The following is a 20,724-nucleotide window of genomic DNA, read 5'->3' on the forward strand; positions in this document are numbered from 1 at the left end:
AGTGGCTCTTCCACTCAACCATTAATCTTTTTCTTTCACTATGAGCTATGATAAGTCTTCAAGATATTTTACCAGTAATTGACAAAAAAGATGAGGGTATGTATATTTAGTCTTGACACTCAGACATACAGTGGCTCATGAATCCAGCCAGGTCTGCACCGTGGTAAACGGTGCTTAACTTTAGTGTTTCTTGATCTTGTAGTACTGGGACCGCTTCCTGTGAGATTAGTGGCTCTTCCACTCAACCATTAATCTTTTTCTTTCACTATGAGCTATGATAAGTCTTCAAGATATTTTACCAGGTGCTTAACTTTAGTGTTTCCTGGTCTTGTAGTACTGGGACCGTTTCCTGTGAGATTAGTGGCTCTTCCTCTCAACCATTAATCTTTTTCTTTCACTATGAGCTATGATAAGTCTTCAAGATATTTTACCAGGGAGATCTTGAACTTGAATGTGCTTAGACTTTTATACGCTTATGTCCCTATGAAGAGAATTCCGTAAGCTGCAGATGGTTTTTTTTTTTTTCTGTTGTTCTCAAATGCTCAAGTCTTGAATTTTGTCAACAGTTGTGTAGTAATTTGTTGCCCAGAAATTCTTTTAATATTTGAGTTTGTACGAAAACATAAGTGGGTGAAGTTTTATTGAATTCAGGGTGGCCAGAATTTGGAACGCCAACCACTGAGAGTGAGACCAAAGAGTGTCGAAAATGGATGATAAATTTGCAGTGATAAATCACCCAAATTGACAGAAAATCAATAAATTACCTATTGACAATCTTATTTACTAGAAATTTACATTGTTTTATTTAGAATTTATATTTACAGTTTTATTTACAATGTAATATGAAATTTACATACTAGAAATTTACAATTTCAATTATCTCGGCTATTTTTAAATTTTACGTGTTTTCATTTATTTATTTATTATTATTATTTTGTTACTTGTCATTGAATTTACGTGTGGACTTCTGTACCAAATTTTACAGCAGTTTCCATGTACCGTAAACTGAGGTGACTTTGCACCACTTTTACTCAAATTTTTGGATACCTTGTTATAACTTTGCAACCAAATAGTTTTCAGCTACCTACATAATATGTAGTCCCATTTATTCAGTGTACCTGGTAGTTTTTTATGTACTCTTTTTATATTAATGCTTCTACTGTTTTTTGTTTTCAGGGGAAGCCAAAAACCTGCCGAGTCGAACCCAAGGGTCGTCCACACCGCGTGATGTTTACTGTACCGTCACCTTGGATCAGGAACCTATCTATAAGACCTGTACCATAGAACGAACGCTCAAGTAAGAACAACCTTACAATATAGTCTGCATATTAATCTAAGTCAGCGATTCTCAACCGGGGGTATCCCCGGGTCTGGGGTACGCAAAAAAAAAAGAAAAAAAAAAGAATGTTATCCTCAATATAATTTGAGAATTTGACCACAATAATAGTAGTAGCCTACTGCTGGAGTAAAGGAACTTTTCAGTCCTATGCGAGCATATTAATCTAAGTCAGCGATTCTCAACCGGGGGTATCCCCGGGCCTGGGGTACGCAAAAAAAAAATCTTATACTTAAGTAGGTGTGTTCAAACATAATTCAACCGGCCGTCAATCAACGAGTTGAAACTATATTATCGAGTTAGTGTGGACGTGTACGGTTCAGTCGACATCGATCGATGGCCGGTCGACTGTGTGGGTCGACTGTAGAATAGGTACTTACTACGATTTTTTACTTTCCTTACGCTATACCTATAGGAATAACCATTAACCCCTTATTCCCTCCTGTCCATTTCCAGTCCATTCTTCGGCGAGGAGTTTCAGTTCGACATACCCCGTCGGTTTCGTCACCTAGCTGTGTACGCTTATGATCGAGATCGGACTAGTAAGACAGACCGGGTCCTGGGTAAGGTTACCATACAGAGGAGCGATCTGCACAGGATCAGCAACAAGGAGCACTGGTTCCCTCTGACGCCCGTCACGCAGGACTCGGAAGTACAGGTGAGAAGGTTGCGGGTTCGATTCCCGGTGGGGTCGAAGTTTTTTCGACTCTGTGCTTGGAGTTCTGGGTGCACTCAGCAGTCACCAGCCTCGTAAGGACAATTGACTAATAGTAATAGGTATTAATATTTGTGCTTTTTTTTAAATTATAACTCAACATAACATAACAGGGCAAAAAATAACTCAGTATAACGAGTAGCGACCAGTGGCGGCAGTACCTGCGTAAGAGATTATTGAAATATGGACATTGATTGCAAACGAGGCACTTAGTAATGCTTCATACACAAAAAAGCCCAATCCGAGGCTTAGGTGTAGGGGCTAGACAGCTCTAAAGGATACTCAGCAGTCACCAGCCTCGTAAGGACAATTGACTAATAGTACTTAATAGGTATTAATATTTGTGCTTTTTTTAAATTATAACTCAACACAACATAACAGGGCAAAAAAGAGTAGCTACTTTAATCGAGTAGCGACCAGTGGCGGCAGCGGCAGTACCTGCGTAAGAGATTATTGAAATATGGACACTGATTGCAAACGAGGCACTTAGTAATGCTTCATACACAAAAAAGCCCAATCCGAGGCTTAGGTGTAGGGGCTAGACAGCTCTAAAGGATGGGTTAAGCTTGTACTAATCTAATCTACGAATCTAATAATGCTGTGATACCCACAAAAGTTGTGAATCAAGCTCTACTTTACCCCAAAGAAATAAGGATTTGATTTTTTTTCTTATGAAAATGGTGTAATATTGCTGTGTGGATTTTCACATTTTTATTTTTTGAATTAATAAAATTTATTTCTTGATTTTCTTACCGAAGAAAACTTCAGTTCCCTCTTCCATGAACTAGGCTACAGGTTTATTTTTCTTCTTCTTTTCAGGGCAAAATCCAAATCGGTGTTCTGTCCACGCCCACCTCTCTCATGGTGAATGTGAACGAAGCTTCGGGTCTGACTCAGGTGAATGGTCAGTGTGATCCTACAGCCATGGTGACAGTACATTATACACATAACAAGAGCGATGTACAAAAATCAAAGGTAAGACTTAAGAGTCAAACCCATAAGAGCCGAACCTTTTTTCTCCAGTGGATCTTGCTGAAAACCGCTTCTAACTCCGGACCGGTACTGAGTTTCATCCCGAGGCATGGCCAAACTTGTAGAAAATAATAAAAAATACGGTCGGACTGCGCGCTCCCTATTAGCTGCATAGTTATCAAACTGAAAACATAAACGAAACTCGAAATGTTGATCGAGAGCGGAACATTTCTCTCCCGCAGTCTCTGCACTCTGTGTATTTCTTATGGTGGAGATTTTAGCGATCAAAAATTGATCATGTCTTAGGATCGGTTTAGATTTTCACAAAATCCTTTCTTATTGCACACCTAGACCATAAAAGGAAAATTCCTACCAAATTTCAGCTTTCTAGGTGTTGTGGTTCAGGAGATAGAGCGATCAGTGTGTGAATATCAAATGTGAATGGATCTTGATTTTATAATATAAGATAATATTGAAAACAAATCCCCGATGCACTCTAACGTGGAGAGAAGGGTTTGGTCAAGTTTGGTGTGACTAAACCCCGATGCACTCCCGCGCGGGGGCAAACTTAATCCTAAACAGGAATAACTCCTCTTCTTCGCCTTTTCCATGTTCAGATGGAGTTGGCGTTTTTCGTCAGCCTCTTAATCAGCCCGAGGGTGTTATGGTTCTCTGGACAAAATTTGCACCACCTTTTTCGTGTTCCTGGTAAAAAGACCTTTAATTTGATATATAGGTCGACCAGAATTGGATAAGTTCTTCTATGGGGACAGACAGAGACAGACAGACAGACAGACAGACCGACAGACGACACCGAAGCGAATACAACAGTCCGTCCACTATACCTTTTATTATTACCATTGTAATTTAATAAATACGCTATACCTATAGGAATCCAATAAACCTACATTTATTCTCTTCTCATTGTAATTTAATAAAGGAAGGACGGATTAAAAAGTCCAATAAACCTACATTTATTCTCTTCTCTCTTTCGCAGGTGAAAAAAAAGTCCCACTCTCCCGTCTTCAATGAATCCTTCATGTTTGATCGTAGTCTAGGAGATCCCATAGAACTGGTGGTCAGTTTACACCATGATATATCAGGACTTAATGTATTCCTAGGCGAAGTGCACATTCCACTCAACAATAAGGAGACATCGAGTAGTTGGTGGTAAGTAGAAACCTATAAGTTAATGGTCAAACATACCACCTATAAGTTAATGGTTAAACATGCCACCTATAAGTTAATGGTCAAACATACCACCTATAAGTTAATGGTTAAACATGCCACCTATAAGTTAATGGTCAAACATACCACCTATAAGTTAATGGTTAAACATGCCACCTATAAGTTAATGGTCAAACATACCACCTATAAGTTAATGGTTAAACATGCCACCTATAAGTTAATGGTCAAACATACCACCTATAAGTTAATGGTTAAACATGCCACCTATAAGTTAATGGTCAAACATACCACCTATAAGTTAATGGTTAAACATACCACCTATAAGTTAATGGTTAAACATACCACCTATAAGCTAATGGTTAAACATACCGCCTATAAGTTAATATTCAAACATACCACATATAAGTTAAACATTCCATCTATAAGTTAATGGTGAAACATACCATCTATAAGTTGACATAAGGTTTTCACAAAGACTAGAAACTTTGAAAATCTAAAAGCTTGTCATTCTTGAGCCATGTTTTTAAATTCTTCAATGGAAAAAATAAAATATACCTAATAAGAATTATTTTCTATTCTATTCATAATTCCATTATATTCTATTTTAATTCTATTCTATGTTACGCAGGTATTACCTTCAGCCTCGGAAACGCCTCACAGCCAACCAAATCATTCAGGACCTCGGTACTCTCAGGATACGCATCCAATATACGGCAGACCATATACTGCAACCTCATTACTATGAAGACCTGTGTACGCAGATACTCAATAGCCCCAGTGTTAATCCCGTTACCTCGTCAGTGGTAAGATCGATGACAAATTGTTTATTAAAAGTGGTAGCAACCAGAAAACCTCCTTTCTGTGGAAAAATTTAATTTTATTTTCACAGTCCTAGCGTCGCCAAAGAGCATAACAAGATTGCAAAGGCGCCCACACACAGTCGATAATTTTCTGGCCTCGTGTGTGTTTTCCAGGTACCAGGTAGTCAAGTGGTTATTTCTCCGGGAATGACCTGAGTGAAAAGGCAAATAAAGTCTCATTCTGATCCTTTTTTTTTTTTTTTTTTTTGGTTTTGCAAGACATTTTATCAATTCCATTTTAGGGCTAAAAATCTAATTACATTTTATCCTACAGTAAAGGGTATCCTACAGTGATCCTTGAATAAAGGGTTTGTCAATATTTTTTGTGCGGGAAGTAAAATAGTGATAAGGGGTGCAGTTTTTCCCCTCACGATAGTCTGCTTTCTATTTCTAAAAGCTTGATTTTGAAATTTGTTCCAGGTGTACCTGTTAGGCAAAGTGGAAGCCATACAGCCTCTGGTGAGGCTCCTATGTTTTCACAACAGAATCGTGCCCATGATTCGGTCCCTGGCGGAACTGGAAATGGCCAACGTTACCAACACCAACACGATATTCCGTGGTAACAGTCTGGTCTCCAAGATGATGGACGAAACGATGAAACTAACTGGTGAGTGACGTTCCCGATGGGTCACTGAAGTTAAGCAACGTTGTATGTGGTTAGTATCCGGGTAGGTGACCATTTGGGCAATCGCAGATAGGTGACCATTTGGGTAAAAGCTTGTCACCGAATGTTAGTTGGAACCTCCGTCAATAAAAACCTTGGCAGTTATAAAGTGTCAAAACCCTATTTCTAAACTGGATTGATTTTTTTGATGAGGTTTTGTAGAGGGAACTGTATCAATTGAGGTCTTACCTAAATCGAAGAAGAAAGAAAAACACGATAGGAGAAAGCCAGCCGTTCCGAGAACGAACGTTATCCGTCTTACCCGGGCGAAAATAGAACCTGCGACCTAGCGAAGGTAGAGCAGGTCTTCCAAGCTAAGTAGGCTTGGAGATTTTAAAATACAGAAAAATAGTCACTTTTTCATAGATCTCAAAGAAGCCCACCATTATTAATATTACCCTACTATTCTTGTCTCTTCAGGTCTCAACTACCTTCACGAAACCTTGCGTGCGCCGCTGGCGAAAATATTCGCCGAGCGTAAGAACTGTGAGATAGATCCGGCCCGAATGAAAGATAAGAGTCACTTAGCCGGCCATCGGGCCAACCTCAAGTATTACATCGATGATATAGGTAAGACAAGTTTTACCTTTTAAAATGCTATTTTTTTGAAGTACTGTCAAATTTCGGCCGGAGCCAGGGTCGGCCCCAGGAGGGTCAACTTCAAAATATCAAATAGGAACCCCCTAATAGATCAGTTGCGCTTACTTGGGTGATGTTCCAAAGCCATAGAGCAGGAAAAATGAGGACCAACGGAATTTTTCTTTTTCTTCGACTTCTAGATCCCGAGATAAATCAATTAAAAAAATACCGGTAAATCGTGAACTTTGACGTCACGGTAAACGCTCCCGTAGGCGATGACGTCACATCAAATGTCCCGAGCTAAGCTCCTTCGCAGGCAACACATTAATGTGTTTGTGCGCATACGTTTGTGCGCATTTCTTTCTGCTCCTCCGCAAGCGTACTTGCATACTGGCGCTACCTAGCGGACGAAAAAAACAACTGCGTACAGTCTGACGTCACACATATTTGAACTCTTTCATTGGAAGGGAAAATAAAAATTGAATTTTCGACTTTTTACAGTTATTATTATTTTTTTTTTATTTTTATTTTATTTAAAAATTGAATTTTAGACCTTTTACATTTATTTTTTCGGAGTTTTGACCTCAGATTTGGATTTTTCCCAACTTTTTTAGGAATCGACCATTTATTCATAATTTTTACCCATTTGCAACTGCTCCATTGTGACACACCATATTAAACGGCATAAAAAACGAAATTCTTTATTACATGTTTGAGCTCGATTCGACAACCAGGGACGGAGTTGTGACCTATTCAATTTTTTATTTCTCCATGTTCTCCCACCAATAGGGGAGGGACGGAGTTGTGACCTATTCAATTTTTTATTTCTCCATGTTCTCCCGCACCAATAGGGGAATCACCGAAAATGGGAAATTCATATCGATTGGTGATTTGTGCTTCAAATAGGTTCTACCATTAGGTTCTACTAATGGTTCATATTGAAATTCAGACCCGAAAATGGGAAAAAAATTGGGCTCTCCCGCAATATTCTTTGCGCAATTGGGCTCTCGCGCAATATTCTTTGCGCAATAATCTAATCTTTCTATAATGATGCGCAATAATCTTTTCTTTTCTCTATTACAGTGACGTGTATCACGGGGTCTGCGCGCCATACGCCCCCGGTGATGTGTTCTCTGTTTCACGAGTTGCGGTGTTATTTTATTTTTTATTTTCTTTTAACTGATGCGTGGAACATGTCCCAAGAAAGACTTTAAAAGAACTTCATAGTTTATACCTATCGTCCTATCCCCGATATTGCTCATTTCAAGTACCTAGATAGCTGTAACATGCGTATGAGTAGATTGGGTAGGTACCTACATTAACCATAGCTCACAGGTCACACCGCGTGTTACTTGGTTTATCTCCCTGTTTGTTTGTATCATCACTTGAGATTTTCTTTTCTTTTTCCCCATGATTTTTTGTTTACCCATTCTCAAAGTCATGCTCCACCGAAAGTTTGGTCATGCGCTTTCTCAAAATTCCCCCTTTTCCTCACTCACTCCCAACCAGGGCCGTGTTCAGGTGGGGGAGCTCCATTTTTCTCCTTTACGGTACGTCAGACCCCGAAAAATTGGCATCGAGGGAACCCAGCCACCCCCCTCCCCTACCTTTGAACTTAATTTTTTTCCTGTACTGTAGGCCAGACTTCGAAAAATTGGAGCATCTACCGCCCCAGTACATCACTGTCTGAACCTTCGCCCCCCCTCGTCAAAATCCTGTGGATACGGCCCTGCTCCCAACCGTTCTCTTCCCTCTGCCTCTCTTCCTCCCCGTTTCTCTCTCATTGTTTCTCTTTCTCCCCTCATCATTTTCCCATAGCTCTGTCTCGTTCCAGCTGTTTTCACACACCCCTCACCCCTTTTCTCTTCAGTACAACGTATTCTCGCCCTCTTGGAGGTAGAGTTTTCCGTGCCGCGTTTTTCTCTCTTTTCCTCAATGCGGAATTTTTAGTGCAGTGTATGTGTTGACACTGACTTTGGTAGGAGATTCTTCGCGTCTAATCGTGCTTATCATGCCAGTCTATTGATTCCAGAGTGAATCCAGTGCGGTGTTTGGTGAGTGCTTTATTGGACATCCTCCCGGTATCCTTCGAATCTTGTGGATTTTCAAAAGGTAAGCAATATAAAGAATTCAATAGATGTAACCTTTTAGTTTTTTTTTACATGGTTTTTTAGACTGTAGGATATATGAATATTATTTTGTTTCGTATTGCTTGCTCTTGATACGGGAAGTGTTTATGTGAAGTATAAATGCTGTCATAAGTACTTTCGAGGAGGATGAGGGAAAGGGGGAAATGGTAAAGTTATTTATGCGCGTATAGAATAGACATAGACAGCACTTAACAGAGCGATAATGTGAATGCCGAGCTACCGCTTATTTTTCTACCTCTATAAAGACGACGGGTATTGCTCACTACTTGCTACAAAAATCGCGAAGAAAAATCCATCATTTTGAGAATGCTTATTAATCCACACAACTTACGGTTTTCATGTATAGTGGATTTCACCAATATTTTTTCAGCCCTTAACAGGCCTGTTAAAGTTCCATTTGATTTGTATAGGCTTAACAGGGCTGTTTGAGGTTGATGGATTTTACCAACCTCTTTTTAACAACCTGTTAGCTCAACAGCACTGTTAAGCTTATACAAATCAAATTTAGCTTAACAGGCTTAGAACGCCTGAAAAAATGTAATTTATGAAATCCAACCCAAATCTGCTAATCCGACACGTGGGTAGGATGTATGAAAAACGCCTTCAATAATAAGAAAAGCAAAACACTGTGCTTATTGCATAAGCATACAGTTTGTAAGGCACAACTCTTGCCGTGAAATGTAATGCTGTTTGCATACCCTAAAAATCTAAGGCTCTCAAAATGCATCGGTTTTGTATCATCATTCCCTCAGCATCATTTGTATCATCAAATCATCATGGTTCAGGCTGCAATGGCTCACCAGAATATGTCTCATTTGTGTCAATAAAGTTGTTAAAGCCAGCCTAGTTAGCTTAGTTGGTAGTACGTCTGCCTTGTAAGCGCTAGGCCGCGGGTTCGATTCCCGCCCGGGGTGGATTTTATCTGTACAGGGTTGCGGATACCCTACAAGTGACCAAATGAATTGAGATACACTTAATACCTATACATAATTATATGGATTGAGATTGAGATACATGTACGTAAATCTATGACCAAGTAAATTGTGGAAAAATATAAAAAAAATATTTCTCTCTCTCTCTCTCTTCCAGAGTCAATTTAGAACCGTTCAACCTGTAATGAACTTTTGACAATTAAATGCAAAAATATGCAACAGACAAAAAAACTCATATGAAATTCTATTCCTTTAGTCTATATGCGTAGTAAGTTCCTGGCCAACAAACCGAATAGATTTTGGGTCAGAACAATCCATAGTGTTGCCATACTGATTAGTTGCAACAGACACAGTGACACTTGAAATTGCAAATACTGCAGTTCTAATATTGATTTTGTAATAGGTACTTCCTGTTTATTAACCAATAACATTCGAGTTATTAGGTAGGTATTAGTTATTGATGATAAATCGGCAATAAAATTGGTAAATGAACAATACATTTTTACTTTTTATGTAGGTGATGAGTTCATTAGCCTGATTAGCGAATCGAATTTGGGATTTCCGGGGTGCAAGCCTAGTTTAAACTTGGACAAGGAACGGAAATTACAGTGGCCTGCAAAATGAAACGACCTAGAGTTGCAAGCCAACTTTTAATCCATTCGGGGATTTTCGAGGTCGCTGAATCCGAATATGATAACCGTTTTTCTGAGTTATTAGTCAATTTAGTCCTAAATGTCATGAAAACTGCCTTGAGGTAGACCGACTCAGTAGATCAGCCTGGGGACATAGGTACGTCACTGTCTGGTTGTTGGGTCGTCACTGCTAGTTGCTTCGTCACTGGTAGTTTTGGAGGAAGAGGACCTCTCGTGACTTCAGAGCGATAAATTGAACGTGGAAGTGACTCCTATGCTGAGCCTTCCTTTATCTTTTGATACAAATGACTAATCCTGTACAACTACAACCTCTTACATAATCGCTAATCAAGCAATCAGAGTTCTACATATATTTCTAATTCAAATGACAAACGAACCCCGTTTGTTTGATAGAGGTTTGACGTTAGTCTATTATTGCTACAAGGTTTTTAGTGGTAGGTTTGTATTTTTATATTTATTTTGTACATATAGGTGTTGGTTTGCCTAATTTTTTTCTAATCTTGGGTATAGATAGAGATACTGTACAGCTCTAAATTATGACAATCATGACGATATATTTCTAATTCAAATGACAAACGAACCCCGTTTGTTTGATAGAGGTTTGACGTTAGTGTATTACTGCTACAAGGTTTTTAGTGGTAGTGGTAGGTTTGTATATTTTTATATTTATTTTGTACATATAGGTGTTGGTTTGCCTATTTTTTTTTCTAATCTTGGGTATAGATAGAGATACTGTACAGCTCTAAATTATGACAATCATGACTTGGCCGTACACCGACATTATCTATAGCTGAACTGGAAATGGCCAACGTTACCAACACCAACACGATATTCCGTGGTAACAGTCTGGTGTCCAAGATGATGGACGAAACGATGAAACTAACTGGTGAGTAAGGCTAAAGGCCAGCCTAGTCAGCTTAATGCCTAGTTGGTATAGCGTCTGCCTTGTAAGCGCTAGGCCGCGGGTTCCATTCCGCCCAGGGCGGATGTTATCTCAAAGGGATAATATTCGTTCCCGGAACGGCTGGCTTTCTCCTATCCTGTCTTCCTTCTCTCTTCGATTTCCGTCGAACTGGAAATGGCCAACGTTACCAATACCAACACGATATTCCGTGGTAACAGTCTGGTCTCCAAGATGATGGACGAAACGATGAAACTAACGGGTGAGTAAGGCTAAAAAAATTCCAACGCATTACCGTTAGTAGAGCTAAATCCCCGATGTGGTTGGGTATTTCGTATAAAAGGAACTGGAAATGGCCAACGTTATCAACACCAACACGATATTCCGTGGTAACAGTCTGGTCTCTAAGATGATGGACGAAACGATGAAACTAACTGGTGAGTGACGTTCCCGATGGGTCACTGAAGTGGTGAGTAAGGCTAAAGGCCAGCCTAGTCAGCTTAATACCTAGTTGGTATAGCGTCTGCCTTGTAAGTGCTAGGCCGCGGGTTCGATTCCGCCCGGAGCGGATGTTATCTCAAAGGGATAATATTCGTTCCCGGAACGGCTGGCTTTCTCCTATCCTGTCTTCCTTCTCTCTTCGATTTCCGTACGATGAGACCTTAGCAGTTACAGTTCCCTCTGTCAAAGTAACGTTGCCGATGGTTCACTGAAGTTAAGCAACGCTGGTGGTTAGTATCTGGATGGGTGACCATTTGAGCAATCGCGTGCTTTTGGTTTTCTCTGGCCCATCTCAGGCTGAGAACGAATCTTATCCGTCTAGAAATTTAGGATAAAGTTCGCCCCAGGCTGGAATCGAACCTGCGACCTAGCGCTCACAAGGCAGCCCCTCTACCTTTCAACCTAACCAGGCTTGGAGCTTTTAATGTATAGAAAATGGTCCTTGATCCTCATTTATTTTATAATTTAACCACATAATAATGGAGCTCTCAGGGTTAGGTGGTAGAAAACGCCTCCGATTTTAACCTCGCCTAGTGGTTACCTTTCACTCAAGAGTCTATTTTTATTCTTATTATTAACATTACCCTTCTTTTTCTGCTGCTTCAGGTCTCAACTACCTTCACGAAAGATCCTCAATTAATTTATAATTTAACCACATAATAATTGAGCTCTCAGGGTTAGGTGGTAGAAAACGCCTCCGATTTTAACCTCGCCTAGTGGTCACCTTTCACTCAAGAGTCTATTTTTATTCTTATTATTAACATTACCCTTCTTTTTCTGCTGCTTCAGGTCTCAACTACCTTCACGAAACCTTGCGTGCGCCGCTGGCGAAAATATTCGCCGAGCGTAAGAACTGTGAGATAGATCCGGCCCGAATGAAAGATAAGAGTCACTTAGCCGGCCATCGGGCCAACCTCAAGTATTACATCGATGATATAGGTAAGACAAGTTTTACCTTTTAAAATGCTATTTTTTTGAAGTACTGTCAAATTTCGGCCGGAGCCAGGGTCGGCCCCAGGAGGGTCAACTTCAAAATATCAAATAGGAACCCCCTAATAGATCAGTTGCGCTTACTTGGGTGATGTTCCAAAGCCATAGAGCAGGAAAAATGAGGACCAACGGAATTTAAAGTTTTACCTTTTAAAATGCTATTTTTTTTTTAAGTACTGTCAAATTTCGGCCGGAGCCAGGGTCGGCCCCAGGAGGGTCAACTTCAAAATATTAAATAGGAACCCCCTAATAGATCAGTTGCGCTTACTTGGGTGATGTTCCAAAGCCATAGAGCAGGAAAAATGAGGACCAACGGAATTTTTCTTTTTCTTCGACTTCTAGATCCCGAGATAAATCGATTAAAAAATACCGCTAAATCGTGAACTTTGACGCCACGGTATACGCTCCCGTAGGCGATGACGTCACATCAAATGTCCCGAGCAAAGCTCCTTCGCAGGCAACACATTAATATGTTTGTGCGCATACGTTTGTGCGCATTTCTTTCTGCTCCTCCGCAAGCGTGCTTGCATACTGGCGCTACCTGGCGGACGAAAAAAACAACTGCGTAAAGTCTGACGTCACACATCTTTGAACTCTTTCATTAGAACGGAAAATAAAAATTGAATTTTTCCACCTTTTACAGTTATTTTTTCGGAGTTTTGACCTCGGATTTGGATTTTTCCCAACTTTTTACATAAGAATTGACCATTTATTTATAATTTTTGGAGTTTTGACCTCAGATTTGGATTTTTCCCAAATTTTTACATAGGAATCGACCATTTATTTATAATTTTTACCCATTTGACCTCAGATTTGGATTTTTCACTACTTTTTACGTAGGAATCGACCATTTATTAATAAATTTTACCCAATTGCAACTGCTCCATTGGGCAAGGTAAACCTGGCTACATAGGTATCGACCATTTATTTATAATTTTTACCCATTTGCAACTGCTCCATTGTGACACACCATATTAAACGGCATAGAAAACGAAATTCTTTATTACATGTTTGAGCTCGATTCGACAACCAGGGACGGAGTTGTGACCTATTCAATTTTTTATTTCTCCATGTTACATCATATTAATTGGCATAAAAAACGAAATTCTTTATTAGATGTTTGAGCTCGATTCGACAACCAGGGACGGAGTTGTGACCTATTCAATTTTTTATTTCTCCATGTTCTCCCACCAATAGGGGAATTACCGAAAATGGGAAATTCATATCGATTGGTGATTTGTGTTTCAAATCACCTTCAAAGGTGATTTTATTGGTGATTTGTGCTTGATTGGTGATTTGTGCATTAGGTTCTTTCTACTAATGGTTCATATCGAAATTCAGACCCAAAATGGGGAAAAAAATTGGGCTCTCGCGCAATAATCTATTTTCTATTCTTTGCGCAATAATTTAATCTATTCTATAATGATGCACAATAATCTATTCTTTTTTCTATTACAGTGACGTGTATCACGGGGTCTGCGCGCCATACGCCCCCGGTGATGTGTTCTCTGTTTCACGAGTTGCGGTGCGCAGCGGCGCGCGGGTTCCCGGGTAACAACGACGTGCAATATTCCGTGGTGAGCGGATTTGTGTTTCTGCGGTTCTTTGCGCCGGCCATCCTGGGCCCAAGGTTGTTTGGCCTTACAACACAACAAATTGTAAGTATCTGCTATAATGTTGGTCTGATGATGCTTATATTGAGGGGTGTCGAAAGCTCTCTCTCTCTTTTTTTTTTTCATTTCGGCCAAGAAGGGACCACGAAGCTTGACTTTTAACTTTTAGGGCTGTTTGCCCATACACTTAAGTCTCAGAGGGCCTTTGGTGTACGGTGTTAAGCTGAAATATAACCATACTAAAGGCCATTTTTCAAAACAACTTATTATCCACTTGAAATATTCGTAGGAATTCACTTAAGTCGCAGAGAGGGCCTTTTAGGGCTGTTTGCCCATACACTTAAGTCTCAGAGGGCCTTTGGTGTACGGTGTTGAGCTGAAATATAACCATACTAAAGGCCATTTTTCAAATCAACTTATTGTCCACTTGAAATATTCGTAGGCATTCACTTAAGTCACAGAGAGGGCCTTTTAGGGCTGTTTGCCCACACACTAGTATAATATTACTGTATTTTCTGAAATGCTCCCCGAATATGTTTGCTCTGTTTTTGCTGCTCTGTCCAGTGGACTTCTTACAGTGAATACCTAACAGGTAGGTTTGTGAATAGATCTGAAACTTAGTGGTCCAAATCAAGTTGTTTTTGTTGTAGCGGCTTGGGCCGTAGCTGAATGGTGATGCACTTAAGTCTCAGAGGGCCTTTTGTGTACGGTGTTAAGCTGAAATATAACCATACTAAAGGCAATTTTTGAAAACAACTTATTATCCACTTGAAATATTCGTAGGAATTCACTTAAGTCACAGAGAGGGCCTTTTAGGGCTGTTTGCCCACACACTCGTATAATATTATTGTATTTTCTGAAATGCTCCCCGAATATGTTTGCTCTGTTTTTGCTGCTCTGTCCAGTGGACTTCCTACAGTGAATACCTAACAGGTAGGTTTGTGAATAGATCTGGAACTTGGTGGTCCAAATTAAGTTGTTTTGGTTGTAGCGGCTTCGGCCGTAGCTGAATAGTGATGTCAGAATAAAGAAAGGATACCTTTTTTTCCCCCCTCTGCCATACATCGCACCGGGGTGATGCGTAGTATATTACTGTATATTAAGATTTTGAAGGAGTGAACAACACCTGTGACGAGCATTTGTGTTTAGCAAAATTAAAATTCCTTTACATGTAATCATTTGTACTGAATTTAATGATCACCTTTTTTTTCCCAGTTTTAATTTTTTCCCTTCTTCTTCCCCCCAGGATGAACAAACATCACGCACTCTCACTCTCATCTCGAAAGCAATCCAAAGTGCGACTGGATAATTCAGGATGTTCCCTCTTGTTACAAGACACTGGCAGCGTTGCGAGATACCGTGGTGAGCGTTGAGAAATCCAAATGCTCCATCATGCGATCCATGACCCGACATATCCAAAGAGGGAGCAAGTGAGTATATTGATATTAGATAGAATAGAATAGAATCCTCCCGGACTGGTACACAGTCCATTATCAGTAATCTCCTTCTTCTTCTTCCTCCTCCTTTTCCTCTTCTTCTTCCTTCTTTTCTTCTTCTTCCTCCACCTTTTCCTCTTCTACTTCCTTCTTTTCTTCTTCTTCCTCCTTCTTTTCCTCTTCTACTTCCTTCTTTTCTTCTTCTTCCTCCTCCTTTTCCTCTTCTACTTCCTTCTTTTCTTTTCCTCTCCTTCTTCTTTTCATTTACTCCTCCTCTTCCTCTTTTTCCTCTTGTTATTTTACTTCTTTTCTTCTTCTTCCTCCTCCTTTTCCTCTTCTACTTCTCTTCTTCTTCTTCCTCCTCCTTTTCCTCTTCTTCTTCCTTCTTTTCTTCTTCTTCCTCCTCCTTTTCCTCTTCTACTTCCTTCTTTTCTTCTTCTTCCTCCTCCTTTTCCTCTTCTACTTCCTTCTTTTCTTTTCCTCTTCTACTTCCTTCTTTTCTTTTCCTCTCCTTCTTCTTTTCATTTACTCCTCCTCTTCCTCTTTTTCCTCTTGTTATTTTTCTTTCTCTTTTTATGCTTCTTTCTCGTATTCGTCTCTTTGTTTTCTATCGCCCATATTTTCTTATTTTTTTTTCTTCCTGTCCGTAATCTGTCATTTGCTTGAGATTCTTCTCTTCCTCCTCCTCCATCGTATTCTACTTCTTTTCACGTATTCTTCTTCTTCCACCTCTACCTCTTCATTTTTTTTCTTGTTATTTCTAATATTCGTCTGTTTCTTCTTGTCCTATTTCCGTCATCTGATGGATATCTCGTTTGATTCTGCTCGCAGACAACTTCCACAGTCACCGTGTGGTGAAGACAACTACATCTACATGCCATCTACACTTCGTCTACCTGAACCCCCTCTGTTAATTTTTTTTTTTTTCCTTCCTGTCCGTAATCTGTCATTTGCTTGAGATTCTTCTCTTCCTCCTCCTCCATCGTATTCTTCTTCTTTTCACGTATTCTTTTTCTTCCACCTCCTTCTACCTCTACCTCTTCATTTTTTTCTTGTTATTTCTAATATTCGTCTGTTTCTTCTTGTCCTATTTCTGTCATCTGATGGGTATCTCGTTTGATTCTGTTCGCAGACAACTTCCACAGTCACCGTGTGGTGAAGACAACTACATCTACATGCCATCTACACTTCGTCTACCTGAACCCCCTCTGTTACCGCCCCAATGTATCACCAAACATTGCTAGCATTACCTCTTACCACGCCTTCCTTACCTTCTCTGAAGAAGTACTTAGACCCCAGAAGTTTATGAAGTAGGAGGATAAAATTCCATACGTTGCGTTGGCTAGGGGATTGAACCCACGTCCTCTTCTTTAGCAGACGAGCATCTTGACTGCTACTCAAGCAAGGTAGGTGTTACCTTCTAGTATTACGTTTCCGGTATTACCAACACATGGTTTTTAGTATTACCATTCTAAGAGGGAGAAAATCTTACCTTGTCTTAAAGTATGAGGATAAAATTCCATACGTTGCGTTGGCTAGGGGATTGAACCCACGTACTCCTCTTTAGCAGACGAGCATCTTGACTGCTACACCAGCAAGGTAGGTGTTACCTTCTAGTATTACGTTTCCGGTATTACCAACACATAGTTTTTAGTATTACCACTCTAAGAGGGAGAAAATCTTACCTCGTCTTATTGCTCGTTTCCTACCTTCCCACTCCTTGTAACCCAACGAACAAACTGTCTCTCTCTCTTACTCTTTTATCCAGAACAGATAAGGTTCGTTTTCGGAACGGCTGGCTTTCTCCTGTCTTCCTTCTCTCTTGGTTTTTGGGACGATAAGATCTTAGCAGTTACAGTTCCCTCTGTCGAAACTCTTGAGAGTTCCCTCCCTACACACACCCCTATGTCTGCAGTCTAATGTTCAATTGTTTGTTCTCTGAGAACGCTTAGAGACTACACCGGGACATTCTCCGAGAATGCTTAGACACTTTGCCTTAGCCTATTCACTCACTATCAGTTACACCTGGCAGGTACGGCTGAAAAGGCCCGTCTGTCTGGTCTATTTGATAGTGAGTGGCTGGCCTTATAATGCAGACCCTGCTATTAGTATTATGTTATGTTACCCTCCCCTACCAGTATTGCAATATACCCCTCCCCCCCTTGTCAATTTTTGTCTTCCAACACACCCCCCCCCCCTCCCCCCCTTTTATTATTTTTTCCTTTTTAATTGTTTACCATTTCTTTCATCTCCCCCCCCCCTTCCCCTCATTTTATTATTATTTCATGTTGAATTGTTGAACATATCTCTATCATTTGAGGTAGCACCAAAAGATTGGTCTTTTAGTCCAAAAGATTTTTTATTCTTTTTCTTTTTTATCCTCTAGTTATCCTGAACCACAATTTGATGTAAACTTGGTTTGGTTTAAATCTTGGATAAAGCAATTTGATTGGATGAAAAGTTTGAAATCAACCAATCAGATTTGCTTAAAACTCTGATATCCTGACCATTCTAAGATTAAATTCAAACCAATAATACTTCTTTTTACTTCGATGGTCAGTTTTTTTTATCATTATTTTTTATTTGTCTATAATTTTGTTCTTAACCCTTGACAGCCTATAACTCTTCCCCTCCCCCCTCCTCCCCTGCTAAAGTTAACCCCTTATGTGTTGCGCGCGCATTTACAAATTTCATTTGTGTTCCATTTTAAAATTTTGTGTGTACTTTAAGAAAAAAATAAGGAAGTGTCTACTCTGTTAATGGGCTAAAAAAAAGTTCAAAAATATGTAGGTAGGTAGCTTTCAGCTTATTATTATTTTTTTTTTTTATATAAATAAATAAAAAAAATGTCACTACATAACTACCAAAGTTTTTATTGACTAGCTCACGTAATAAATTAATAAAATCAATTTCAATTCAATTAAAAGCATGTTAATTTATTTCCTTTTGAATTTATATTGGAGTAGACACTATCTTGATTTGGAAAACCTTGTTTAGAATACGGTATTTTTTTTTACTAGAGAATTATTAATTTAACATATTTATGATTTTATATGAAATGCAAAACTTTCCTTTCGATGTGTATTCATGTGTACAAAATAGTTCTATACAAAAATTTACGATTTAAAATATAAAATTTTATAGAAAAAATTTATAATTTTTGTGTCTGCTATTACTTTCTATAGAGTCCGTCTAAGTTGTCGGTTTTGGTGGACATAAGGGCCTAGTATCCTGCTCCACGAAAGTGTAAGGCCTCTCTATCAGGTAGACCTGATAAGTACACCTTATCAGATACACCTGTCAGGTCTACCGGGGGATAGAAGAGCTAATTTATTTATTTTTTACCTTCTGTTGTTTTTCTTCTTTCGTGCAAACCTGTAATTTTCATATCCGGGGACCACAGTCTCAAGTTAAACTTGGTTTAAGAGTCGCTTAATTTTAATCGAAAATACAAAATCTACCAATCAGATCGGGTTAAAATAAAACTAAAATAATTATCGAGGAATAATTATTTAATTAAGAATCTTCATTAATTAAAATTAAAAAATTTAAAAGACAATTGTCGACCAGAGTTTGGACAGCTTGAGGGCGAGCGGGTGAATGAGCTTCTCGTTATACTCGTGCTCTTCGTCACTCAAATAGGCTGTGGATGAGACAGAAAAGGACCTAATATGTTAGTACCCTTTCAAAATAAATGCAATAATAAAAGTAAAGTTTTGAAGGTTAAATTATCGACTGACAAGTTGTAACGCAAGGATTTTGTACCTAATAGAAAAAAAAGACAAGTGTTTCATTGCCGTTTTTATTTCGTAGCAATGAAACAACCTCTACATTAGACGCGTGTGGTCTGTGTCGTAGCATCCTTTCAAAATAAATGCAAAAAAAAAAAATAATAATAAAGTTTTGAAGGTCAAATTATCGACCGACAAGTTGTAACGCAAGGATTTTGTATTTAATAGAAAAAAAGACAAGTGTTTCATTGCCGTTTTTATTTCGTAGCAATGAAACAACCTCTACATTAGACGCGTGTGGTCTGTGTCGTAGCATGCCCATCCCGTAGTATGCCTCTCATCAGATGGGTGAGAAGAGACACAATACTTCCCATTTAGGTGCTGGGTCAACACGAGAACACTGGAAAGTAACTCGTTGAAATATTTGCAATCGAAAAACGAGTACAAATTTTCGTCGATGGTGGGATTCGAACCTGGGACCTTCTGCATGGCAAGCAAGCGCGTTACCACTGGACTAACCGTGTTCCCAACAAACTAATTTGCCTGCAGCCAGCCTAGTTAGCTTAGAGGGTACAGCGTCTAACTTGTAAGCGCTAGGTCGCGGGTTCGATTTCCGCCCGGGACAAACTTTATGCTCAACAGATAAGGTTCATTCTCGGAACCTACTTCCTTCTCTATTCGATTTCAGGACGATAAGACCTCTGTTGTTACAGTTCTCTCTATCAAACCTCTTTGAAAAAAATGTAAATGTAAATGCAATTTCTTTGTGTTATTATGTCACAACTTTGGTGCTCACTGCAGCATTGTAGGATTTTTCCAAGTAACAAACTTTATCCTCAACAGATAAGGTTCGTTCTCGGAACCTATCCTGACTTCCTTCTCTATTCGATTTCAGGACGATAAGACCTCTGTTGTTATAGTTCTCTCTATCAAACCTCTTTAAAAAATAAAAGAAAGTAATAAAAATAATAAAGGTACTTACAGGCTATACAGCTGACTGTGAGTCCGACAGTAACAGTAAGTAATGTACCAATCATGGCATAGTACATGTATGTGATACGATACAGGTAGTTCAGGCCACCCCTGCAACAGGACACAATTATTATTAGCTAAAGAAGAAGAAATCAAAAATCTACTAGCGTTTCCTTTCCGAGATTCTATTAGACCCCATTCCCACATGTTGGTTTCACCTGATTTTTACTTTCTTTTTCCAACTTACACAAAATGTCCGTGAAGGCAAAATAATTTAAAGAAGAGTGTTCCCATCACTACAAACGACACGATTTTTTTTCCGCACGGTAAGTGGGATCGGGCCTTAGAGCGAAAGCGGTGCCGAGGTAGAGGGAAACAATCAATGACAATTTATGAGCTTCCGCACGGTAAGTGGGATCGGGCCTTAGAGCGAAAGCGGTGCCGAGGTAGAGGGAAACAATCAATGACAATTTATGAGCTGCCCAAAGTTTGGGTTGCCAGATGACACAGCATACTACTCAGACAAAATTG

At 39.4% G+C, this 20,724-nt stretch overlaps 1 protein-coding gene and 1 long non-coding RNA gene across 2 annotated transcripts in view; both read left to right on the forward strand.

The window, feature by feature from the left end:
- LOC103512474 (GTPase-activating protein-like) overlaps window positions 1-20,724 on the forward strand; it is a 31,420-nt gene that overhangs the window by 424 nt on the left and 10,272 nt on the right. The window contains exons 2-9 of the mRNA XM_026825929.1: window positions 1,177-1,297; window positions 1,793-1,994; window positions 2,871-3,026; window positions 4,021-4,193; window positions 4,840-5,014; window positions 5,492-5,678; window positions 6,156-6,305; window positions 13,900-14,099. Coding sequence (XP_026681730.1) covers window positions 1,177-1,297; window positions 1,793-1,994; window positions 2,871-3,026; window positions 4,021-4,193; window positions 4,840-5,014; window positions 5,492-5,678; window positions 6,156-6,305; window positions 13,900-14,099 — 1,364 coding nt within the window. The remainder of the gene's footprint in view (window positions 1-1,176; window positions 1,298-1,792; window positions 1,995-2,870; window positions 3,027-4,020; window positions 4,194-4,839; window positions 5,015-5,491; window positions 5,679-6,155; window positions 6,306-13,899; window positions 14,100-20,724) is intronic.
- LOC113468772 lies at window positions 15,350-16,396 on the forward strand. The gene is made up of 2 exons (XR_003392407.1): window positions 15,350-15,484; window positions 16,322-16,396. It is a non-coding gene; the product is annotated as an uncharacterized LOC113468772 (long non-coding RNA).

This window comes from Diaphorina citri, unplaced genomic scaffold (assembly GCF_000475195.1).
Source record: "Diaphorina citri unplaced genomic scaffold, Diaci psyllid genome assembly version 1.1 scaffold842, whole genome shotgun sequence".
Lineage (NCBI taxonomy): Eukaryota > Metazoa > Arthropoda > Insecta > Hemiptera > Psyllidae > Diaphorina > Diaphorina citri.